This window comes from Pseudophryne corroboree, chromosome 4, assembly GCF_028390025.1.
Source record: "Pseudophryne corroboree isolate aPseCor3 chromosome 4, aPseCor3.hap2, whole genome shotgun sequence".
In the NCBI taxonomy this organism is placed as follows: domain Eukaryota; kingdom Metazoa; phylum Chordata; class Amphibia; order Anura; family Myobatrachidae; genus Pseudophryne; species Pseudophryne corroboree.
Genome location: NC_086447.1, coordinates 574,148,945 through 574,173,797, shown reverse-complemented (window position 1 = coordinate 574,173,797; position 24,853 = coordinate 574,148,945). Strand labels below are relative to the sequence as shown.

General features: G+C 47.0%; 1 protein-coding gene across 3 annotated transcripts in view; it reads left to right on the top strand.

The window, feature by feature from the left end:
- PHACTR2 (phosphatase and actin regulator 2) overlaps positions 1-24,853 on the top strand; it is a 345,447-nt gene that overhangs the window by 126,203 nt on the left and 194,391 nt on the right. Inside the window, exon 1 of one of the 3 annotated variants that reach the window (XM_063917468.1) lies at positions 14,252-14,680. The exons of 1 other annotated variant lie outside the window; for it this stretch is intronic. In XM_063917468.1, the coding sequence (XP_063773538.1) occupies positions 14,635-14,680 (46 nt within the window). In that variant the 5' untranslated portion in view covers positions 14,252-14,634. Of the gene's footprint in view, positions 1-14,251; positions 14,681-24,853 lie in introns of those variants that run through there. One more of the 3 variants, XM_063917470.1, reaches the window with a different exon arrangement.

Below are 24,853 nucleotides of genomic sequence, written 5' to 3'. Positions count from 1 at the left end.
GCGCATTGCGCAATACGCATCGTTGCCCAGTGACAGGGGTCGCCGGGTTACGTTGCGCTCAACGAAGAAAGCGGTCGCAGGGCCGACCGCAAGAAGATTGACAGAAAGAAGGCGTTCCTGAGCATCACCAGACCGTGTGGAGCCATTTTCGGGGAGTGGTAAGGAAAACGCAGGCGTGTTCAGGAGAACGGAGGGCGGAGGAGTGATGACAAAGACGGCTCCAGCATGGCAGAGATCATCGCACAGGGTAAGTATGTCCAGGGCTAGTCTTGTTTTGCTTGAAATTATTTTAGCTTAGCTGGGCTGCACAAGTGATCGCAGCCCTGCTAAGCTAAGATACACTCCCCCATAGCTGTGTACTAGTTGATCGCAGCAGTAGCAAAAAGTTGCTGGCTGCGATCAACTCGGAATGACCACCCATGGACCTAATTCAGAGTTGATCGCAGCAGCAAATTTGTTAGCAGTTGGGCAAAACCATGTGCACTGCAGGAAGGGGGAGGGGGGGGCAGATATAACATGTGCGGAGAGCACTGGCGTATCTTTAATGGGTGCAGTGTGTGCGGTGCACACGGGCCCCTGGGTCCAGAGGGGGCCCACACCGCACACACTGCACCTATTTCTTCTATCTTACCTTTCCAGCGTCCATCGGCGACTGTGTGTGGGCCCCCTCCTCTCCTGTAGCCGTCACCGCCGCTGCTAGCGCACTGAGCGCTAGAGACTCTGGCACAGTGCCAGAGTCTACAGCGCATGTGCAGGACTCCGGAAAAATGGCGCAGCGTCCATTTTTCTGAGTCTTGCGCATGTCTCAGCACTGAGAGCGCTAGCAGCGGTGGTGACGGATACAGAAGAGGAGGGGGCCTCCCCTGCAGTGCACATGGTTTTGCCCATTAGCTAACAAATTTGCTGCTACGATCAGGTCTGAATTACCCCCTTAGAGCACATTTTTTTCGTATTCCGGTGTTTTGTTTGAACGGGATGCAATCAATTTGCCAGCTGACGAGATCCCAGCGGTCAAGATACCGACACGAGAATCCCAACAGCCAACAATGCCGACAGCCTGAATCCTGGCGCACAGGGGCTGTTCCCACTCGTGGGTGTCCATGACACCCATAGAGTAAGAATATAACCTGTGGCGAGCCAGCAGCATGGTGAGCGCAGCGTGCCTGCAAGGGGACTGTTAGCGGTCGCCCCGCTGCCGACATTCTGGTGGACGGGATGCTGCTGTCAGGATCCTGACAGCCGGCATCCCGCCCGCCTTTAAATAGTATGTAACCCGTTTCAACAACTGAGGGGGAGATGTACTAAGCAGTGAAAAAAATTAGTGAAGAAGTGAGCCAGTGGTAAAGTTGCCTAGCATTGAAGTAAACTTTATAATTGGCATACTATATTATTAAACAGAGCAGCTAATTGGTTTCCATAGGCAACTTCTCCATTGGCTTACTTCTACACTTTTTTTCACTGCTTAGTACATCTCCTCCTGATCTCTTGACCATGGACCTCATTCAGCTTCAGTTGCAGTTTTGTTATTTTAGCAAAATTGACAACTGTCTGTGATCGCATGCTGGGGTCCGCCCAGCAAAGGGCAAGGCCGCCCAGCATGTAAATGGCCACCAGCGATGCATTGCTGAATTGTGGAAGCCCCCTGCCTCTGCAGCCTGTCTGTGAAGGCAGGCGCAGGGCGGGCATTTTTTCACTCGTGGCAGCCACGTGTGATGTTATGCATCTGCCCCAAACCCGCCCCCGTTTCCGATGACACACCCACCCATCGCTCCGCGATAGCAGAGGCGTTCACATAAGATAGATGCGATTGCAACTCACTATGGGGGTAATTCCAAGTTGATCGCAGCAGGATTTTTTTTAGCAGTTGGGCAAAACCATGTGCACTGCAGGGGAGGCAGATATAACATGTGCAGAGAGAGTTAGATTTGGGTGGGTTATTTTATTTCTGTGCAGGGTAAATACTGGCTGCTTTATTTTTACACTGCAAATTAGATTGCAGATTGAAAACACCACACCCAAATCTAACTCTCTCTGCACATGTTATATCTGCCTCCCCTGCAGTGCACATGGTTTTGCCCAACTGCTAAAAAAAATCCTGCTGCGATCAACTTGGAATTACCCCCTGTGTGCGTATTCACAGACCGGCTGAGCACTGGGCATTAATAGCTCAGTATGCTCAGTATGCGATCCATACTGAATAAGGCATTCTGTTGCTGGCACGTGATTGGCTAATTAGATATTTGCAATACTGAGCATATGTACAGGTGTAATAAATTAAGTGGTCACTGAGTGTATACCATATCTATATCCAGTGCTTAAAGTGGTCCTAGAAAGGTGGTGGAACTCCCCCCCTTCCGCCCGGCGCCCATTTAATAAAGGTATTGCATGTGCCGTAGGCGCCCCCCCAAAGGGGCGTGGTATCAAAAACAAATGGGCGTGGTCACACAATAGTAATAATGCCCACAGTAATAGCACCCCTAACACACATAATGCCCACAGTAGTAGCACCCCGTAATACACAATGCCCACAGCAGTAGCGCCCATTTTACAATGCCCACAGTAGTAGTGCTCCTTATGCAATGTCCACTGTACTGGTAGTGCCCACAGTGGTAGTGTCCCTTATATAGAGCCCATAGTAGTGGTGCCCCTTATGCAATGCCCCCAGTAGTAGTGCCCCTTATGTTCCCAGGAGTGATGCCCCTTATGAAGTGCCCCCTTTACAATTTCCACATTAGTAGTGCCCCATTAGTAATGCCCTTAATGGTAATGCCCCTGTGTAGTATTGCCCCCAGTAGTAATGTCGCCTGTAGTAATGCCCCCAGTTGTTTAGCACCCTGTAGTTTAGCTCCCAGTGGTAATGCCCTTGCAGTTATGATCCCAGTAGTTTACCCCCACTTTAGTTTAGCCTCCCAGTGGTAATGCCCCCAGTAGTTTAGCCCCTGTAGTTTAGTCCTCATGTAGTTTGCCCCATGTAGTTTAGCCCCCCAGTAGTAATGCCCCATGTAGTTTGCCCCAAATAGTAATGCCCCCAGTAGCTTAGCCCCTGTAGTTATGCCTCCAGTAGTAATGCACCCTGTAGTAATGCCCCCAGTAGTAATGCGCCCCTGTAGTTATGCCCCCAGTAGTAATGCGCCCCTGTAGTTATGCTTCCAGTAATAATGTGCCCCTGTAGTTTTCTCCCAGTAGCTTGCCCCCTTGTAGATAGCCCCCAGTAGTTAGCCCCTGTAGTTTAGCCCCATGTAGTTTGACCCCAGTAGTTTGCCCCAAGTAGTAATGCCCCCAGTAGTTTAACCCCCTTGTAGTTTGCCCCAGTAGTAATGCCCCCTGTAGTTTGCCCCCTTGTAGTTTAGCCCCCCTGTAGTTTAGCTCCCAAGTAGTAATGCCCCCAGTAATTTAGCCCCTGTAGTTATGCCCCTAGTAGTTTGTCCCTCAAGTAGTAATGCGCCCCTGTAGTTATTCCCCCAGTAGTAATGCGCCTCTGTAGTTTGTCCCCAGTAGTTTGCGCCCAGTATCTTGTCCCCTTGTAGTTTGCCCCCAGTATCTTACTCCCTTGTAGTTTGCCCCCAGTAGTTTGCCCCCTTGTAGTTTGCTCCCTGTAGATTGCCCCCAGTAGATTGACCCCAGTAGATTGTCCCAGTGGTTAGCCCCCTGTGGCTTGACCCCAGTAGGTTGCCCCCAGTAGATTGCCCCCCAGTGGTTAGCCCCCTGTAGCTTGCCCCCAGTAGTTTGCCCCCCAGTATATTGCCCCCAGTGGTTAGCCCCCAGTAGATTGCCCCCAGTGGTTAGCCCCCTGTAGCTTGCCTCCAGTAGTTTGCCACCCTGTAGCTTGCCCCCAGTAGATGCGCTGCTAATACAGTCACACATGTTTAAAAAAAAACAACACCATACTTACCAAGCCCTGCTCCTGCGTCCGACTGCTATAATCCTCCTGACGTCCGCTCCCCGGCACTATGAGAGAGACATCATGACGTCTCTCCCATAGTGCGCACTGACAGAGTCGGGAGCTGGAAGCCAAAGCTCAGTAGTGAGCTCCTGCCGCCGGCTTCTGCTGTGAAGAGAGAGCCGGGCGCCCGCTGGTAACACAATCTCAGCGGGCGCCCGGCATCTCCCTGTGGCGACGGGCACACAACGAGTGAGGTGAGCAGGAGGAGGCGGAACTGCATTCCGTCTCCAAGTGGAACTGATGGAACGCAGTTCCGCCCCGTTCCAGCTCACTTTAACCCCTGTCTATATCTGTAAAGAGACCGTTTCCTTTGTTGTGCATGTCTTAAGCTGGGTACACATTGGCGCGGTGGGAATTCATTCCAACATAGCAATGAATCCCGTCAGCCCGAATTGCCCTTGCACACTGGAGTGACTTTAATGAAGAACGGAACAACCATGATCCGTCCTTTATTAACATAACACAGGATGCTAGCGACGGACGCTTGGTTTGATGTGCAGCACATCAAACCAAGCGTCTGTTGCATGCGACTGCGGGAGTGCGCAATCCTGGGTACACACTCAGCGATATAAGCAATATGTTGAGCGACATTGCTCCAGTGTGTACCCAGCTTTACATCTCTATAGATGTAGCTGCTTGAAAAATAAGTAAAATAGCCTGCAATTGATTGAAGCTACAGTCTTTGCAAGTGATTTATGTAAATGACGGAAACTACTTCTTCTGCCTTTGTAAATGTGCCAAAATTATGGGAACAAGTGGTTTTATATGTAGTGCAGTCACGTAGTTTGGGGGAATGTAAAAGGGTGTGAGAATCAGAAAGTGAGAGATTTTGTGAGAGTGTTTTTTTTTTTTTTTAAGTGACAATCATTTACATGGCAAAATCGACCTGGTTTTTACATGTAAATGAACAGGCCCCCTCTGTGTGAAAATGTAAAAAAATAGACTATGTGCACACCCGCACAGTGGGCGCTGGTTGGTGGTCAACCAGGGACAGATGGGGGGAGTGGGGTGTTGAGTGCGATCGGTCTCCCCACTGCCGCTGCACATTATACAAGAAGAGAGAGGACTGACTGCTGCTGCAGCAGCCTTTCTCCACAGCCCAGAACACAGTAGTGTGTACTAGGCATGGGGGAGAGGCTGCTGTAGCAGCTGTCACTTCTTTATCCCTACCTGAAGTACTGCGCAACAGCCTATTGCGGGAGTGGAGAGGGTGGAGGGGGGGCAGCAGGGTCCCTTCAACAGACCTGGGTAAAGAGTACTCCCCCCCCCCCCCCCCCCCCTCCTCTCGGCGTCACTGCTGAGAAATGGGAATTTTCCCGCTTGCTAGACCCGGCAAATTCCTGGGTCACATGTCTGAAAGCGGCATAACTGGGGGATAGCCTATTACGCACTCAGACTTTGACTTGTAAATCAAGCCTGTAAATAGGTATGTGTAAGCTGTGCCAGGAAGCAGGGCCTGGAAAGACGCCCCGCAGCAGAAGCAGATTGGGATGGAAAACCAGCCTGAGATATTTATGGAATCAGCCCTAATGGGGGCGGGGTCTGTTGTGGGAATGGAGTCTGTTGAGGGGGCAGGATTTCTCCTCACAGGGTCCATACCTCCCAACTGTCCCGATTTTCGCGGGACAGTCCCGTTTTTTGGGGACTGTCCTGCTGTCCCACCCGCGGGCCGCAGTGTCCCGCGGTGGGGGGGCAGTTGGGATGCTCAGTCTCTCACTGCCCTGCTTAGCAGAGCAGCGGTGAATAGACGCTGTGCGCATGCGCACAGCGTCTATTCATTGGAGACAGAGGGAGAGGGGGCATGCCAGCAGCTCACAGAGCGCTGGGCATGCCCCTTCAGTGACGAAAACGGGGCGTGGCTCGCGAAACGGGTCCTCCGCGAAGCCACGCCCCCTTTTCGTAGGCCACGACCCCTTTTCGGGAGCACGCGCGGCCCAGCCGCGCTCGTGTCCCTCTTTACAGAAGGGAAATGTTGGGAGGTATGCAGGGTCTGATTCTGAGTTGGACGCAGTTGCAGTCTTACTTGCATCTTTTGCTGCTGTTGCATCAGTGACTTTATGCTAATGACGCTACAGTGCTGTTTCCTAGTGTACATCCGTGCATCCAGATATGCAAGGACTGAGACGCCCACTGTACAGTACTATACACGATAGATTTAGTTAAGTGCTAACAATTTGCTCACTAATATTACCTTCAATCTGTGTATAATAGTGAGTAGCTGGTAACTGCTGTGTAAGAAAAAAATGATCAGCTGTGTCAGTGCAGGAAAGATACATCAGTTTATATGTTGCTTCTTGCTTGATAGTATTAAACAGATACCCAGGAAAAGAATTTAATACCATCTGCATAAACAACATAAGGCTTTTCAAGTGTCAAAAATATTAGCATATCAACTAGAGATGAGCGCCTGAAATTTTTCGGGTTTTGTGTTTTGGTTTTGGGTTCGGTTCCGCGGCCGTGTTTTGGGTTCGAACGCGTTTTAGCAAAACCTCACCGAATTTTTTTTGTCGGATTCGGGTGTGTTTTGGATTCGGGTGTTTTTTTCAAAAAACACTAAAAAACAGCTTAAATCATAGAATTTGGGGGTCATTTTGATCCCAAAGTATTATTAACCTCAAAAACCATAATTTACACTCATTTTCAGTCTATTCTGAATACCTCACACCTCACAATATTATTTTTAGTCCTAAAATTTGCACCGAGGTCGCTGTGTGAGTAAGATAAGCGACCCTAGTGGCCGACACAAACACCGGGCCCATCTAGGAGTGGCACTGCAGTGTCACGCAGGATGTCCCTTCCAAAAAACCCTCCCCAAACAGCACATGACGCAAAGAAAAAAAGAGGCGCAATGAGGTAGCTGTGTGAGTAAGATTAGCGACCCTAGTGGCCGACACAAACACCGGGCCCATCTAGGAGTGGCACTGCAGTGTCACGCAGGATGGCCCTTCCAAAAAACCCTCCCCAAACAGCACATGACGCAAAGAAAAAAAGAGGCGCAATGAGGTAGCTGTGTGAGTAAGATTAGCGACCCTAGTGGCCGACACAAACACCGGGCCCATCTAGGAGTGGCACTGCAGTGTCACGCAGGATGTCCCTTCCAAAAAACCCTCCCCAAACAGCACATGACGCAAAGAAAAAAAGAGGCGCAATGAGGTAGCTGTGTGAGTAAGATTAGCGACCCTAGTGGCCGACACAAACACCGGGCCCATCTAGGAGTGGCACTGCAGTGTCACGCAGGATGTCCCTTCCAAAAAACCCTCCCCAAACAGCACATGACGCAAAGAAAAAAAGAGGCGCAATGAGGTAGCTGACTGTGTGAGTAAGATTAGCGACCCTAGTGGCCGACACAAACACCGGGCCCATTTAGGAGTGGCACTGCAGTGTCACGCAGGATGTCCCTTCCAAAAAACCCTCCCCAATCAGCACATGATGCAAAGAAAAAGAAAAGAAAAAAGAGGCGCAAGATGGAATTGTCCTTGGGCCCTCCCACCCACCCTTATGTTGTATAAACAAAACAGGACATGCACACTTTAACCAACCCATCATTTCAGTGACAGGGTCTGCCACACGACTATGACTGATATGACGGGTTGGTTTGGACCCCCCCCAAAAAAGAAGCAATTAATCTCTCCTTGCACAAACTGGCTCTACAGAGGCAAGATGTCCACCTCATCATCACCCTCCGATATATCACCGTGTACATCCCCCTCCTCACAGATTATCAATTCGTCCCCACTGGAATCCACCATCTCAGCTCCCTGTGTACTTTGTGGAGGCAATTGCTGCTGGTCAATGTCTCCGCGGAGGAATTGATTATAATTCATTTTAATGAACATCATCTTCTCCACATTTTCTGGATGTAACCTCGTACGCCGATTGCTGACAAGGTGAGCGGCGGCACTAAACACTCTTTCGGAGTACACACTTGTGGGAGGGCAACTTAGGTAGAATAAAGCCAGTTTGTGCAAGGGCCTCCAAATTGCCTCTTTTTCCTGCCAGTATAAGTACGGACTGTGTGACGTGCCTACTTGGATGCGGTCACTCATATAATCCTCCACCATTCTATCAATGTTGAGAGAATCATATGCAGTGACAGTAGACGACATGTCCGTAATCGTTGTCAGGTCCTTCAGTCCGGACCAGATGTCAGCATCAGCAGTCGCTCCAGACTGCCCTGCATCACCGCCAGCGGGTGGGCTCGGAATTCTGAGCCTTTTCCTCGCACCCCCAGTTGCGGGAGAATGTGAAGGAGGAGATGTTGACAGGTCGCGTTCCGCTTGACTTGACAATTTTGTCACCAGCAGGTCTTTCAACCCCAGCAGACTTGTGTCTGCCGGAAAGAGAGATCCAAGGTAGGCTTTAAATCTAGGATCGAGCACGGTGGCCAAAATGTAGTGCTCTGATTTCAACAGATTGACCACCCGTGAATCCTTGTTAAGCGAATTAAGGGCTCCATCCACAAGTCCCACATGCCTAGCGGAATCGCTCCGTGTTAGCTCCTCCTTCAATGTCTCCAGCTTCTTCTGCAAAAGCCTGATGAGGGGAATGACCTGACTCAGGCTGGCAGTGTCTGAACTGACTTCACGTGTGGCAAGTTCAAAGGGCATCAGAACCTTGCACAACGTTGAAATCATTCTCCACTGCGCCTGAGACAGGTGCATTCCACCTACTATATCGTGCTCAATTGTATAGGCTTGAATGGCCTTTTGCTGCTCCTCCAACCTCTGAAGCATATAGAGGGTTGAATTCCACCTCGTTACCACTTCTTGCTTCAGATGATGGCAGGGCAGGTTCAGTAGTTTTTGGTGGTGCTCCAGTCTTCTGTACGTGGTGCCTGTACGCCGAAAGTGTCCCGCAATTCTTCTGGCCACCGACAGCATCTCTTGCACGCCCCTGTCGTTTTTTAAAAAATTCTGCACCACCAAATTCAAGGTATGTGCAAAACATGGGACGTGCTGGAATTTGCCCATATTTAATGCACACACAATATTGCTGGCGTTGTCCGATGCCACAAATCCACAGGAGAGTCCAATTGGGGTAAGCCATTCCGCGATGATCTTCCTCAGTTGCCGTAAGAGGTTTTCAGCTGTGTGCGTATTCTGGAAAGCGGTGATACAAAGCGTAGCCTGCCTAGGAAAGAGTTGGCGTTTGCGAGATGCTGCTACTGGTGCCGCCGCTGCTGTTCTTGCGGCGGGAGTCCATACATCTACCCAGTGGGCTGTCACAGTCATATAGTCCTGACCCTGCCCTGCTCCACTTGTCCAGTGTCCACATGTCCGTGGTTAAGTGGACATTGGGTACAACTGCATTTTTTAGGACACTGGTGAGTCTTTTTCTGACGTCCGTGTACATTCTCGGTATCGCCTGCCTAGAGAAGTGGAACCTAGATGGTATTTGGTAACGGGGGCACACTGCCTCAATAAATTGTCTAGTTCCCTGTGAACTAACGGCGGATACCGGACGCACGTCTAACACCAACATAGTTGTCAAGGCCTCAGTTATCCGCTTTGCAGCAGGATGACTGCTGTGATATTTCATCTTCCTCGCAAAGGACTGTTGAACAGTCAATTGCTTACTGGAAGTAGTACAAGTGGGCTTACAACTTCCCCTCTGGGATGACCATCGACTCCCAGCAGCAACAACAGTAGCGCCAGCAGCAGTAGGCGTTACACGCAAGGATGCATCGGAGGAATCCCAGGCAGGAGAGGAATCGTCAGAATTGCCAGTGACATGGCCTGCAGGACTATTGGCATTCCTGGGGAAGGAGGAAATTGACACTGAGGGAGTTGGTGGGGTGGTTTGCGTGAGCTTGGTTACAAGAGGAAGGGATTTACTGGTCAGTGGACTGCTTCCGCTGTCACCCAAAGTTTTTGAACTTGTCACTGACTTATTATGAATGCGCTGCAGGTGACGTATAAGGGAGGATGTTCCGAGGTGGTTAACGTCCTTACCCCTACTTATTACAGCTTGACAAAGGGAACACACGGCTTGACACCTGTTGTCCGCATTTCTGGTGAAATACCTCCACACCGAAGAGCTGATTTTTTTGGTATTTTCACCTGGCATGTCAACGGCCATATTCCTCCCACGGACAACAGGTGTCTCCCCGGGTGCCTGACTTAAACAAACCACCTCACCATCAGAATCCTCCTGGTCAATTTCCTCCCCAGCGCCAGCAACACCCATATCCTCCTCATCCTGGTGTACTTCAACACTGACATCTTCAATCTGACTATCAGGAACTGGACTGCGGGTGCTCCTTCCAGCACTTGCAGGGGGCGTGCAAATGGTGGAAGGCGCATGCTCTTCACGTCCAGTGTTGGGAAGGTCAGGCATCGCAACCGACACAATTGGACTCTCCTTGTGGATTTGGGATTTCGAAGAATGCACAGTTCTTTGCTGTGCTGCTTTTGCCAGCTTGAGTCTTTTCATTTTTCTAGCGAGAGGCTGAGTGCTTCCATCCTCATGTGAAGCTGAACCACTAGCCATGAACATAGGCCAGGGCCTCAGCCGTTCCTTGCCACTCCGTGTCGTAAATGGCATATTGGCAAGTTTACGCTTCTCCTCCGACAATTTTATTTTAGGTTTTGGAGTCCTTTTTTTTCTGATATTTGGTGTTTTGGATTTGACATGCTCTGTACTATGACATTGGGCATCGGCCTTGGCAGACGACGTTGCTGGCATTTCATCGTCTCGGCCATGACTAGTGGCAGCAGCTTCAGCACGAGGTGGAAGTGGATCTTGATCTTTCCCTAATTTTGGAACCTCAACATTTTTGTTCTCCATATTTTAATAGGCACAACTAAAAGGCACCTCAGGTAAACAATGGAGATGGATACTAGTATACAATTATGGACTGCCTGCCGAGTGCAGACACAGAGGTAGCCACAGCCGTGAACTACCGTACTGTACTGTGTCTGCTGCTAATATAGACTGGTTGATAAAGAGATGTCTATGTAACTATGTATGTATAAAGAAGAAAGAAAAAAAAACCACGGTTAGGTGGTATACAATTATGGACGGACTGCCTGCCGAGTGCAGACACAGAGGTAGCCACAGCCGTGAACTACCGTACTGTACTGTGTCTGCTGCTAATATAGACTGGTTGATAAAGAGATAGTATACTCGTAACTAGTATGTATGTATAAAGAAAGAAAAAAAAAACCACGGTTAGGTGGTATATACAATTATGGACGGGCTGCCGAGTGCCGACACAGAGGTAGCCACAGCCGTGAACTACCGCACTGTACTGTGTCTGCTGCTAATATATAGACTGGTTGATAAAGAGATAGTATACTCGTAACTAGTATGTATGTATAAAGAAAGAAAAAAAAACCACGGTTAGGTGGTATATACAATTATGGACGGGCTGCCGAGTGCCGACACAGAGGTAGCCACAGCCGTGAACTACCGCACTGTACTGTGTCTGCTGCTAATATAGACTGGTTGATAAAGAGATAGTATACTCGTAACTAGTATGTATGTATAAAGAAAGAAAAAAAAACCACGGTTAGGTGGTATATACAATTATGGACGGGCTGCCGAGTGCCGACACAGAGGTAGCCACAGCCGTGAACTACCGCACTGTACTGTGTCTGCTGCTAATATAGACTGGTTGATAAAGAGATAGTATACTCGTAACTAGTATGACTATAAAGAAAGAAAAAAAAACCACGGTTAGGTGGTATATACAATTATGGACGGGCTGCCGAGTGCCGACACAGAGGTAGCCACAGCCGTGAACTACCGCACTGTACTGTGTCTGCTGCTAATATATAGACTGGTTGATAAAGAGATAGTATACTCGTAACTAGTATGTATGTATAAAGAAAGAAAAAAAAACCACGGTTAGGTGGTATATACAATTATGGACGGGCTGCCGAGTGCCGACACAGAAGTAGCCACAGCCGTGAACTACCGCGCTGTACTGTGTCTGCTGCTAATATAGACTGGTTGATAAAGAGATAGTATACTCGTAACTAGTATGTATGTATAAAGAAAGAAAAAAAAACCACGGTTAGGTGGTATATACAATTATGGACGGGCTGCCGAGTGCCGACACAGAGGTAGCCACAGCCGTGAACTACCGCACTGTACTGTGTCTGCTGCTAATATATAGACTGGTTGATAAAGAGATAGTATACTCGTAACTAGTATGTATGTATAAAGAAAGAAAAAAAAACCACGGTTAGGTGGTATATACAATTATGGACGGGCTGCCGAGTGCCGACACAGAGGTAGCCACAGCCGTGAACTACCGCACTGTACTGTGTCTGCTGCTAATATATAGACTGGTTGATAAAGAGATAGTATACTCGTAACTAGTATGTATGTATAAAGAAAGAAAAAAAAACCACGGTTAGGTGGTATATACAATTATGGACGGGCTGCCGAGTGCCGACACAGAGGTAGCCACAGCCGTGAACTACCGCACTGTACTGTGTCTGCTGCTAATATAGACTGGTTGATAAAGAGATAGTATACTCGTAACTAGTATGTATGTATAAAGAAAGAAAAAAAAACCACGGTTAGGTGGTATATACAATTATGGACGGGCTGCCGAGTGCCGACACAGAGGTAGCCACAGCCGTGAACTACCGCACTGTACTGTGTCTGCTGCTAATATATAGACTGGTTGATAAAGAGATAGTATACTCGTAACTAGTATGTATGTATAAAGAAAGAAAAAAAAACCACGGTTAGGTGGTATATACAATTATGGACGGGCTGCCGAGTGCCGACACAGAGGTAGCCACAGCCGTGAACTACCGCACTGTACTGTGTCTGCTGCTAATATATAGACTGGTTGATAAAGAGATAGTATACTCGTAACTAGTATGTATGTATAAAGAAAGAAAAAAAAAACCACGGTTAGGTGGTATATACAATTATGGACGGGCTGCCGAGTGCCGACACAGAGGTAGCCACAGCCGTGAACTACCGCACTGTACTGTGTCTGCTGCTAATATAGACTGGTTGATAAAGAGATAGTATACTCGTAACTAGTATGTATGTATAAAGAAAGAAAAAAAAACCACGGTTAGGTGGTATATACAATTATGGACGGGCTGCCGAGTGCCGACACAGAGGTAGCCACAGCCGTGAACTACCGCACTGTACTGTGTCTGCTGCTAATATAGACTGGTTGATAAAGAGATAGTATACTCGTAACTAGTATGACTATAAAGAAAGAAAAAAAAACCACGGTTAGGTGGTATATACAATTATGGACGGGCTGCCGAGTGCCGACACAGAGGTAGCCACAGCCGTGAACTACCGCACTGTACTGTGTCTGCTGCTAATATAGACTGGTTGATAAAGAGATAGTATACTACTAATATTATATATACTGGTGGTCAGGTCACTGGTCACTAGTCACACTGGCAGTGGCACTCCTGCAGCAAAAGTGTGCACTGTTTAATTTTAATATAATATTATGTACTCCTGGCTCCTGCTATAACCTATAACTGGCACTGCAGTGCTCCCCAGTCTCCCCCACAATTATAAGCTGTGTGAGCTGAGCACAGTCAGATATATATATACATTGATGCAGCACACTGGGCTGAGCAGTGCACACAGATATGGTATGTGACTGAGTCACTGTGTGTATCGTTTTTTTCAGGCAGAGAACGGATATATTAAATAAAACAAACAACTGCACTGTCTGGTGGTCACTGTGGTCGTCAGTCACTAAACTCTGCACTCTCTTCTACAGTATCACAGCCTCAGGTCAATCTCTCTCTCTCTCAACCCTAATCTAAATGGAGAGGACGCCAGCCACGTCCTCTCCCTATCAATCTCAATGCACGTGTGAAAATGGCGGCGACGCGCGGCTCCTTATATAGAATCCGAGTCTCGCGAGAATCCGACAGCGTCATGATGACGTTCGGGCGCGCTCGGGTTAACCGAGCAAGGCGGGAGGATCCGAGTCTGCTCGGACCCGTGAAAAAAACATGAAGTTCGTGCGGGTTCGGATTCAGAGAAACCGAACCCGCTCATCTCTAATATCAACAAGCACATCTTGGCCAGCAAGCCTGCTGCATCTAACACTTGCTGGGCTCACAGAGGAGTCTTTGTTTAGAACTTCTGCTAAGTTAACTGGGGAAGAAGTGAGGACAGAATTGCGAGCTAAGAACTTGTAGGGAGATACAGAAACGGCAGATATACTGTATCAGTGTATCTGGAAAGAACGAGCTTGTGAATGAGGGAGCTTAAAAGAAGAAGAAGAAGGAAAAAAAAACCTGTGAGAAGAGGAGGGAAGGAGGGGGGAGTAGTGTGAGGGAGGGATGTAAAAAAGTGATTTGAAACAAAAAAAAAAGAAGAAAAGAAACGGAAGCAGAGTAATGATGCGGAGTTAGAGAGGCCATCGTGCTACATTACTACACAACCTACATAACACACAGTCAGGGGAGACTGGGGGAGAGGGAGGGTGTGTGTGTGTGACCTGTGACCCGCAGTAATCTGCTGCTGCAGGAATGACAGGCATTCAGCTGAGCAGGAGCACTGGAGCCCGGGCTGCTGCATCAGGCTGCTGCGGACACACTGCCGGCCGGGCAGCGGGATTACTCTGACGGGACAGCGCCGTTTATTCCAGACGGGGAGAGGAAATGAAACCCTGGGATTATTGTTGCTGGGAATGCCTGAGAGTCGCCTGATTGCTGGACTAAAGGGCCCCTCTTGGAAATTAAGCAATGGGCCAGACCTCCGTGTCAACTTTGTCTGAGCAGGCAAGCAGTGGTGAGTGTAAAGCATGTGCATACCCCCGGTACATGTATGTGATCTCCCCTGCTGCATGATTGCGTGTGTGTAACAACAGCTAGGCAAGCCTCCAGCCTGTGTAACTGGTACCATGTGTGCTGGGGTGGCTAGCAGCACTGTACTTGTGCACGGTATACACGCAGCAGCTGGGTGGTGATGGGTGAGAGATGCCCTGCTCTGCCCACTGACACCGTGTACCCGCATCCGCACAGTGTGATGGTCAGACATATTTATGCCAAGTGCTGTGGGAGGGAGCAGCATGTGCCCTAACCTGGGCTGCGGGCATATTCCTGACTCTTAGGGTGATATTGTACCCTGCTTATGAGGGCGTTTACCTGTTACATTCATGTTTGCCAATGATGGCGACAATATCAAGGGTGATGGGAGAACCATGATTCCTGATTAAACATATTAATTATTATTATTATTATTTCCAGTGCTGAACTGCACTATACATGTTAAGTATATGCAATATGTGAATAGTTTTGTAATAGGTAGTAGCAGTTGATAGTTTTATTCTTGTACTTGCTGATTAGACCAACCATTAATGTGAACCAGTGATTTCCTGTTAACATGATCGTTTATTTGTTGGAACATAAAACATTTGTATTTATCCAGTTGACGTTTCTAAACGTTTGTGTGGTGTAGGAGGAGCAGGGTAACCCTGGAGGAACCTTCTGAAGTCAAGGTGATGCTTTGTATTTCCACTGCAATTGGGTTATTCAGTCACTTTGCTGATTACTTATCAATCCCATATGTGTTTTAGAAGTGGTCATTTACCACTGGTAAGAAAAGTAACAAGGAGTATAAAATGGTGTAAGATTAATGGACTTTTCTGGAAACAATTGTCTATTGCATTACATCATACATTTGTTTGATTTTATATGTGCATGATTGTCAGCTTTTTTATTTATAAAAAAATATGAACTTGTTAATAAAAGTCAAAGTGTGGAATCTTTTGGATGTCCAAATTGCAAAAATGCTGTGCTTCCTGTCACCACTAAAACAAGAATACTTTGAAGTAGTTTTATGGTTATTTCTAGTTACCAAGTTCTTTTTTTCTGTAATCACAAGGCAGGCCTCCCAAATAACTTTCTAGAGCATCAGAGCAAAATACTAGAACTTGATACATTGTACACTAATCAGACATTGTTCTCCACTGGTAGATTTACTGTTCAGTACATATTGTGACATTGATATGGAACAGATCTGTCTCTGTCAACACTCTCCTACAGTCTTATGGGCCCCATACACTAGAACGATAAGCATTTGGGCCGATATATCGGGTGAAATCGGGCATTTTGGAGGTGTTTCCGATCCGATGCGTGTTCCCGTGAGCATCGGATCGGATCCCCTAGATTGAATGTGCTGCACTAACGATCATGTCCGACCCTGCAGGATGGCTGGAATCACATACGATAGATACATCGTATGCGGTCCTTTTGCATACGATGTATCGTATGCGATCCTGCCGCCCGGGAAGCTGCAGGGGTGATCGCCTGCGACTTGACGGTCGGACATGTCACGATATTGTGTACGGGACCCATTATAGGTACAGGACAATGTGTTATCTTTTCATGTACTTTTTTCAGTGTAAAAAAGAAAGGATGAGCATTAGTGTCTATGAAATAAACAGAGATAAAGGGGGACATTTACTAAGCAGTGATAAGAGCAGAGAAGTGAGCCAGTAGAGAAGTGCCCATGGCAACCAATCAGCACTGAAGTAACAGCTATAATTTGCATACTATAAAATTATACAGAGCTGCTGATTGGTTGCCATGGGCAACTTCTCCACTGGCTCACTTCTCCGCTCTTATCACTGCTTAGTAAATGTCCCCCAAAGTGTATGTATGAGCTTGATCATTTTTAAGAATTGTGACACATTCAAAACCACACTTTCTTAAAGTTGCCAAACCTAATATATTGTTAGCATCATCCTACAGAAGACTGCAAAGGTTACTTTAAGAATTCATAAAATCACTAATTTCCAATATTTTGGGATCTGTTTTAAAATGCTATTGCATGTAATAAACCAACGTTGTTATTTGTATGGTAGTTGTTAATTACATGTATGCCAGTCGAGTCCGTTCATCTGTCAGTCTGAGGAAACAAAACTAAAGTCTCTGTTGTTGCTGGTTGTTGCCAGGACTGTATGCCCAACAGCGCATATTATGAACAGACTTAGGGGTATATGCAATTGCCGGCGAATCGCGGCAATTTTTCGCACGTTTTTTTTAATTCGACACAATTCGACCGTCGAATTCCGGCAGGTGGGTGCCGGAATTCTACATATTCAATAAAAAACGGATTCGACAGTCCCGCTGTCGAAAAACAGCCGATTTGACGGATTTTGATTAGATTTTAAAAAAACGGGAAAAAACCCGAAAAAAAAATTGTGTGGGGTCCCCCCTCCTAAGCATAACCAGCCTCGGGCTCTTTGAGCCGGTCCTGGTTGCCAAAATACGGGAAAAAAAATGACAGGGGATCCCCCGTATTTTAACAACCAGCACCGGGCTCTGCGCCTGGTCCTGGTGCAAAAAATACGGGGGACAAGAAGAGTAGGGGTCCCCCGTATTTTTTGTACCAGCACCGGGCTCCACTAGCTGGACAGATAATGCCACAGCCGGGGGTCACTTTTATACAGCGCCCTGCGGCCGTGGCATTAAATATCCAACTAGTCACCCCTGGCCGGGGTACCCTGGAGGAGTGGGGACCCCTTCAATCAAGGGGTCTCCCCCCCCCCAGCCACCCAAGGGCCAGGGCTGAAGCCCGAGGCTGTCCCCCCCCCCCCCATCCAAGGGCTGCGGATGGGGGGCTGATAGCCTTTTGAAAAATGAAAGAATATTGTTTTTTCCAGTAGTACTACAAGTCCCAGCAAGCCTCCCCCGCAAGCTGGTACTTGGAGAACCACAAGTACCAGCATGCGGGAGAAAAACGGGCCCGCTGGTACCTGTAGTTCCACTGGAAAAAAATACCCAAATAAAAACAGGACACAGAGACCGTGAAAGTAAAAGTTTATTTCATACATGCCGATACATACTTACCTATGTTGACCCACCGACTGCCACGTATCCAATGTCGCCGACGATCCGGGGTACCTGTGAATAAAATTATACTCACCTGATCCAGTGTCCAGTTCTTTTATTATAATCCACGTACTTGGCAAAAAAAAAAAAACACCCGGACCAGGCGGACTGAAAGGGGTCCCATGTTTACACATGGGACCCCTTTCCCCGAATGCAGAGACCCCCCGTGACTCCTGTCACAGAAAGGTCCCTTCAGCCAATCGGGAAGCGCCACTTCGTGGCACTCACCTGATTGGCTCTGCGCGTCTAAGCTCAGACACGCATTGCACAGCCCCCTCCATTACTTTCAATGGTGGGAACTTTGCGGTCAGCGGTGAGGTCACCCGTGGGTAACCCCACCGCTGACCGCAAAGTTCCCACCATTGAAACTAATGGAGGGAGCTGTGCGATGCGCTGTCTGCCAGCTCAGACGCGCATACAGCCAATCAGGAGAGTGCCACGAAGTGGCGCTACCTGATTGGCTGAAGGGACCTTTCTGTGACAGGAGTCACGGGGGTCTCTGCATTCGGGGAAAGGGGTCCCATGTGTAAACATGGGACCCCTTTCAGTCCGCCTGGTCCGGGTGTTAGTTTTTTTATTTTGACAAGTACGTGGATTATAAAAAAAGATCCGGACTCTGGTTTTTGGTGAGTATAATTTTTTTTGCAGGTACCCCAGATTCTTCACTGACGAGGGGGTCGTGGCCAGTGTCGGAGTGTTAACATAGGTAAGTATGTGTGTGTCGGCAGGTGTGAAATAAAGTTTTACTCTCACGGTGTGCGTGTCCTGTTTTTATTTGGTTTTTTTTTTCCAGTAGAACTACAGATACTAGCGGGCCCGTTTTTCTCCCGCATGCTGGTACTTGTGGTTCTCCAAGTACCAGCTTGCGGGGGAGGCTTGCTGGGACTTGTAGTACTACTGGAAAAAACAATATTCTTTCATTTTTCAAAAGGCTATTAGCCCCCCATCCGCAGCCCTTGGATGGGGGGGGGGGGGACAGCCTCGGGCTTCACCCCTGGCCCTTGGGTGGCTGGAGGGGGGGGACCCCTTGATTGAAGGGGTCCCCACTCCTCCAGGGTACCCCGGCCAGGGGTGACTAGTTGAGTATTTAATGTCACGGCCGCAGGGCGCTGTATAAAAGTGACCTCCGGCTGTGGCATTATCTACCCAGCTAGTGGAGCCCGATGCTGGTGTAAAAAATACGGGGGACCCCTACTCTTTTTGTCCCCCGTATTTTTTGCACCAGGCGCAGAGCCCGGTGCTGGTTTTAAAAATACGGGGGATCCCCTGTCAGTTTTACCCCCGGATTTTTAGAACCAGGACCGGCTCGAAGAGCCCGAGGCTGGTTATGCTTTGGAGGGGGGACCCCACGCATTTTTTTTTCTGATTTTTACCCCATTCCATTTAAAAAAAATAAAAAAATAAAATAAAATATATTTTAAAAATATATAAATAATACTTGTGCCTCCTAAATAGACAAACCATGTATCTAGTCCCTTTTAATATAAATAGATATGCTATTACCAATAAAAAAAAAAAACACAAAAAAACATGTTTTTAAAAATTTTTATTACATTCCGCCAGCAAAGTGTGGCGGATTGAAAATGACGTATTTACTGTCTAAAAACACTGTTGTCGAATTTACAATCTTCAATTGAATATACTTTTGTCGAATTGCCGCATTTGTACCATTGCAGAAATGTCGAATTTGACAAATGTCGAATTTCAAAAAGTCGAATTTAGAAAGTCCGTTTTTTTGACGAAAAGTACTGAATTGCATTGTCGAAATTTTTTTTGGGGGGCGAAAATGTCCCGTTTTTCGACATTTTCGGGAATTCGACCGCAATTGCATATACCCCTTAAACTGGCATAGGGGGCAGGGGAGAGGCTGTCCAGCTTTTTCTCTGTTATCAGTAGGGTGGTAGTGCAGGCTGATGACATGGATTGGAGTAGTGAGTTGGGACCAGGTGACACAGAGATGATGGAAACACAGTGATGTTAGTGGACATTTGATTAACAAATTGACATTTTTATATATAAATCAGGTATTTTTAATATATGTTTTGTTTTTTCAATACAAACACCCAAGAAAACACAAAACAAGCAAAAAACCAATAAGCAACTAGAAACTATTAAAAGCATGTAGTAACCAAAAAGTAGCGAGTCTTATGTCAAAATCAAGGAACCCTGCTAACACCTGCAATATGGGACAGGACGGCTTCTGCCTGGTACCACTCAGCCTGCACTGCAGCGAGCAATGGTGCACCCACCGCTGCTACTGGACTGTGAGATGGGACCCACTGGAGAAAGCTGATTCTGCGATTGCTGAACCTCGTGAGTCTAACACTGGCCCACTGACCGTTGTCACAAAGCATAGCTGGAACGGTGGCAATTCTCTGCAGGCTCCGGTACCTGTAGACCAGCTGGCTGAGAACTCTGTCTATATAGTTCTGTAAGTTGAATGAGTGTGTGTATATTATTACCAGTTATTTATATAGCTCACACATATTCCGCAGCGCTCTAAAGAGTGAATATTTGGCCATTCACATCAGCCGCTGCCCCAGTGGAACGTACAATCTGTATTCCCTTTCACATGTACATGCACACGCATTCACACTAGAGTTAATTTTGTTGGGAGCCAATTAACCTACCAGTATATTTCTGGATTGTGGGAGGAAACCGGAGTACCCGGAGGAAACTCACGTAAGTACGGGGAGAATATACAAACTCCACACAGAGCCATGGTGGTAATTGAACCCATGACCTCAGTGCTGTGAGGCAGTAATGCTAACCATCACACCATCCGCACTGTGTGTGTATATGTATGTATATATATATATATATATATATATATATATATATATATATATATATATATATATATATAAGCAAAATCGACGGCACTCCCTGGTCCCCAAGGTAAGTATAACAATGGATGTAGTGCCGGTGCCCTCCCTAAGGTATACAGTGCACCTGTATCCTAATATGTAGAATGTAGGCACGGGCGGCACTCTCGGCGTAAATGAAGACAGACAAGCAAGTCTTTAAGTTATCAACGTTTCAATGACCAAAGCGGCATCCTGACGAAAATGCCGCTTTGGTCATTGAAACGTTGATAACTTAAAGACTTGCTTGTCTGTCTTCATTTACGCCGAGAGTGCCGCCCGTGCCTACATTCTATATATATATATATAATAATATTTTTTTTTTCCCGTCCAGATCTGTGACTCTACAGATCTGTATCTATGACTCATCTGCTATCGCTGGGTGTGGCTAGGAGCTCTGACTCATGGAGTCACAGATCTGGATAAGAGTGACTAGGCCTGCAAGTGTGGCAGTACGCTCGAGTACGGCGTACCGTTCGGAATCTAGCCACCGTACCCACGGGCCGCCACTCACAAACACCATAGCCGCCGTTATCGGCTATTACGGTAAAAGCCGCTGCTGTGTTAGGGAAGGAGAGCAGAGCGCGGTCCCGTCCCTCAGTGGTGCTCAGTCAGACTTTGGTCTCCGGCCACGGCGTGTATGTTCTCAACTGAGCACTGATTCGTTAGCCAATCAGGAGCCGCGGCTGCCAGTCCGCGAGCTCTGATTGGCTAATGAACCGGTGCTCAGTTGAGAAGATACATGCGGCCGGAGACCACCAGAGTCTGAGTGAGCTGCACTGAGTGATGGGCCCGCACTCGGCTCTCCTCTCCGTCCCCCGACCCTGACACAGCAGCAGCGGGTGAACAGCAGAAGGGAGGTGGGGTGGATGGGGTATATGTATAACTGGCATTGTGGGGCATATCTGGCACTGGGTGCATATGTATAACTGGCACTGTGGGGCATATCTGTATTTGGCACGATACACTGCGGAGGGTGCGCTTCACCGTGACGTCACGGCAGTGCTGTGGGGAGACTACAACTCCCGGCATGCAGGGCCGATGCAAGGTCTCTCTGCACCCTAGGCAAAGTTTCAGCCTAGCACCCGCTAACATGCAAACCCCTGCAATTGTTTTTTACTTTGTTCACAGTATATTTAACATTGCCGTCTATTCATTATATACTGTATAATACTGTATATGGGGTCTGGTGGGGATATTTAATTGGGGTTGGGTACAGGATGCCACAGTCAAAATACCGACCACCATAATACTGACATTTTGAATGAAATTAATTAACCTTACACTAACCCTCCCTCCCCACAGCCTAACCCTAACACTCTCCAGCATACTAAAATACAGGTTGCAGACTGTCGGGATTCCGGCGTCGGCATTCTGAATGCTGGGATGCCAACATCCCTTTAATTGCAGGTGTATACATAACCAACTGTATATATGCACAGACATACATATATTTGTATGCTCCTTATGGTGTTCAATTCCCCCATCTGTAAGTTAATTACTGACCCGCATACAGAGAAATCCTTTTTCTGGATGAATTCAGTGGTGCCCTCCAGTGGTCGGCGCCCCTAGGCAGCTGCCTAATGGTAGCCATATTTGTTTTTCCCTTTTTTAGGGAGTGGGGGGCTTCTGTCAAAAATAGACTGTTATGTTTTCTGGAATTCAGGCACAGGAAGTGATGTAAATGGTTACACATGTGAGTATCTGAATGAGCCCTAGATGGCTGCCAAACCCTATGGGAGAAGGGTGCTATCTATGTACATAATTATTATACTTCAGACTTAATGAAATAAATATGTTGACCCACACACACAGATCTCTCCTATGCAAATACTTTGTGCCCCTTTGTGTGAAAGTTTCTATATACATTATTATCAAATATTATATATCTATTTTTTTTGGATTTCTATATATAATAATCTGAATTATTTATATACTAATAATGTATATAGCACCTTTTTGCAAAGGAACCCAAAACACTTTGCATAGGATGTGTGTATACTGCTTATACTCGAGTATAAGCCGACTTTGTCAGCACTTTTTTTTGTGCTGAAAAAGCCCCCTCGGCTTATACTCGAGTCAGTGGGAAGGAGGGACACAGAGGGCACAGCACGCGCCTCTCCTTCGTCTCTGGCGGCAGCGGTGGGTCTATTAAATGAAGTACCCGTTCGTGAGTTCTGATTGGCTCACGAACCTGCACTTTATTTAACAGACCCGCCGGAGACGCAGGAGGGACACAGGAGAGGCGCGCGCTGTGCCCTCCATGTCCCTCCTTCACAAGACAGCGGGGGAGCTGGGAGGGTAAGTTGTACCTGGCACTGGGGGCGCATATTTGGCACTTGGGGGGGGGGGGGGGGGGGGGGGCATATGTGGCACTGAGGGGGCATATCTGGCAGTATGAGGGCATATCTGGCACTGTGGGGGCATACCTGGCAGTATGATGGCTGTGTACGGCTAGAGCTGCATTTCCCACCCTAGGCTTATACTCAAGTCAATAAGTTTTCCCAGGTTTTTGTGGTAAAATTAGGTGCCTCGGCTTACATTCGGGTCGACTTATACTCGTATAATGTACACGGTATATGATATATATTTTAATAATAGAAAAGATATGTGCTAATCTCCACATGACCGGTTGTGTGCTCTGTACCTTTGTTAGAACAGTGGTTCCCAAACTGAAAAACAACACCCTAGAGTATCATCATTTTTTTCCATGGCCTCCCTAGTCAAAAGTTTTCTTTAATTAAATTTAGTAAATGACCTGTCTTCCTTAGGTTCAGTATGTGGTAGTGACAGGGATGCGCTTCTACTTGTCACGTATTTTATGTTAGGCAAAGCTAATGCTGGTGGCTACCAATCATATTGACCATAAATTTGATTTGGTACTGGACCATCAACCACTGGTTTAGAAGATATGTAATTGTAATTCATGGCTGCTTCTAGTATTCAGCGGAGTTTGTAGTGCCTGGCTGGCGTGCAGCTTGGGGCCTGATGTAGAAATTGATGCAATGCTAATTTTATTTAATTATTTATTTTTTTAGCAAATGGCCAATGATTTTCTACGGTGCATGTTTCGCAATGGTTTTGTGACGGACAGTCGCAGAAAAGAATTCTATTTGCAAAAAGTGACAGGGACCATTTATCAGCGGTAACTGGAGAGTGACTACTCAAATGCAGGCGGTTTGCGGCTTGTTGCTGCTATCCTCTGCATAGTAAACTTACTCAGATCATCAGCTGATGTGCTTCTGATGATAGGGTCTTTGTGCACAACTGGCGGATTTGAGATACCGCCATTGGGGGTCTCAATAGTAATCCCTGAGACACTTTCATATTTTCACTCAACTGCTCTGTACGGGATTGCAGCTGCCGTGGCATTTGCTATTATCTTTAACTCGGGACCTTTGTCCTTTAAGTGCAATTGTCAATTAATGCTTGTTGTGCACTAGCATATGTCCACCAACAAAAAACCTTCTCAAAGCTATTTATTCATTTACAAATTTATTTCAGTTTAGCACAGTTCGACACCAACTTTTAACGAGAGTAAATGATTTTATGTTTTCAAAATACAGAAACCATTATGAGTATCGGGAAGTCAATAAATTGCTATTTATTCCTTGGTTTGACATTCATATAGATCATTAACAAAAGTCAACTGTTGATTTTTGTCCTACATAGTGTTTTGTAAGTGATTTGCAGAAGTTACTATCCATTAGCTATTATAAGACCATAATTAATTGTACTGCTTTACCCTTACATAGTAAATTATCTGACTAAGTCATCAATAAAGCTTGAGAATTCGAAGGACAACTATGGGGTCTATTCAATTAGTGCCAGTATTTCCGTCTGAAATACTGGCACTTTCCGTCAGGAATAGGTTGAATCTGTATTCAAACTATTCAATGCAAGTTCTGTTTTTCCGACTGCCGGGAAAACTGGCACTTGTCGAAAAAGCATGTGGTTCGGCGCGTTACCGTTTTGCGACAGTTTTAGGGTAATGCAGATTCGACTTGTTAACAAGTCGAATCTGCATTACCTTAAAACTGTCAAACGTCAACTCACCGAACCAGGTTGTTAACAAGTCAAATCTGCATTTGAAGGAATGTTGGCCGTTTCCGGCCAGCATTGAAGAGTGTACTGTCAGAGAGGATCCGACAGCAATTGAATATACCCCCAAATGGCAATTGACTAGGAAAGACTTAAATGGT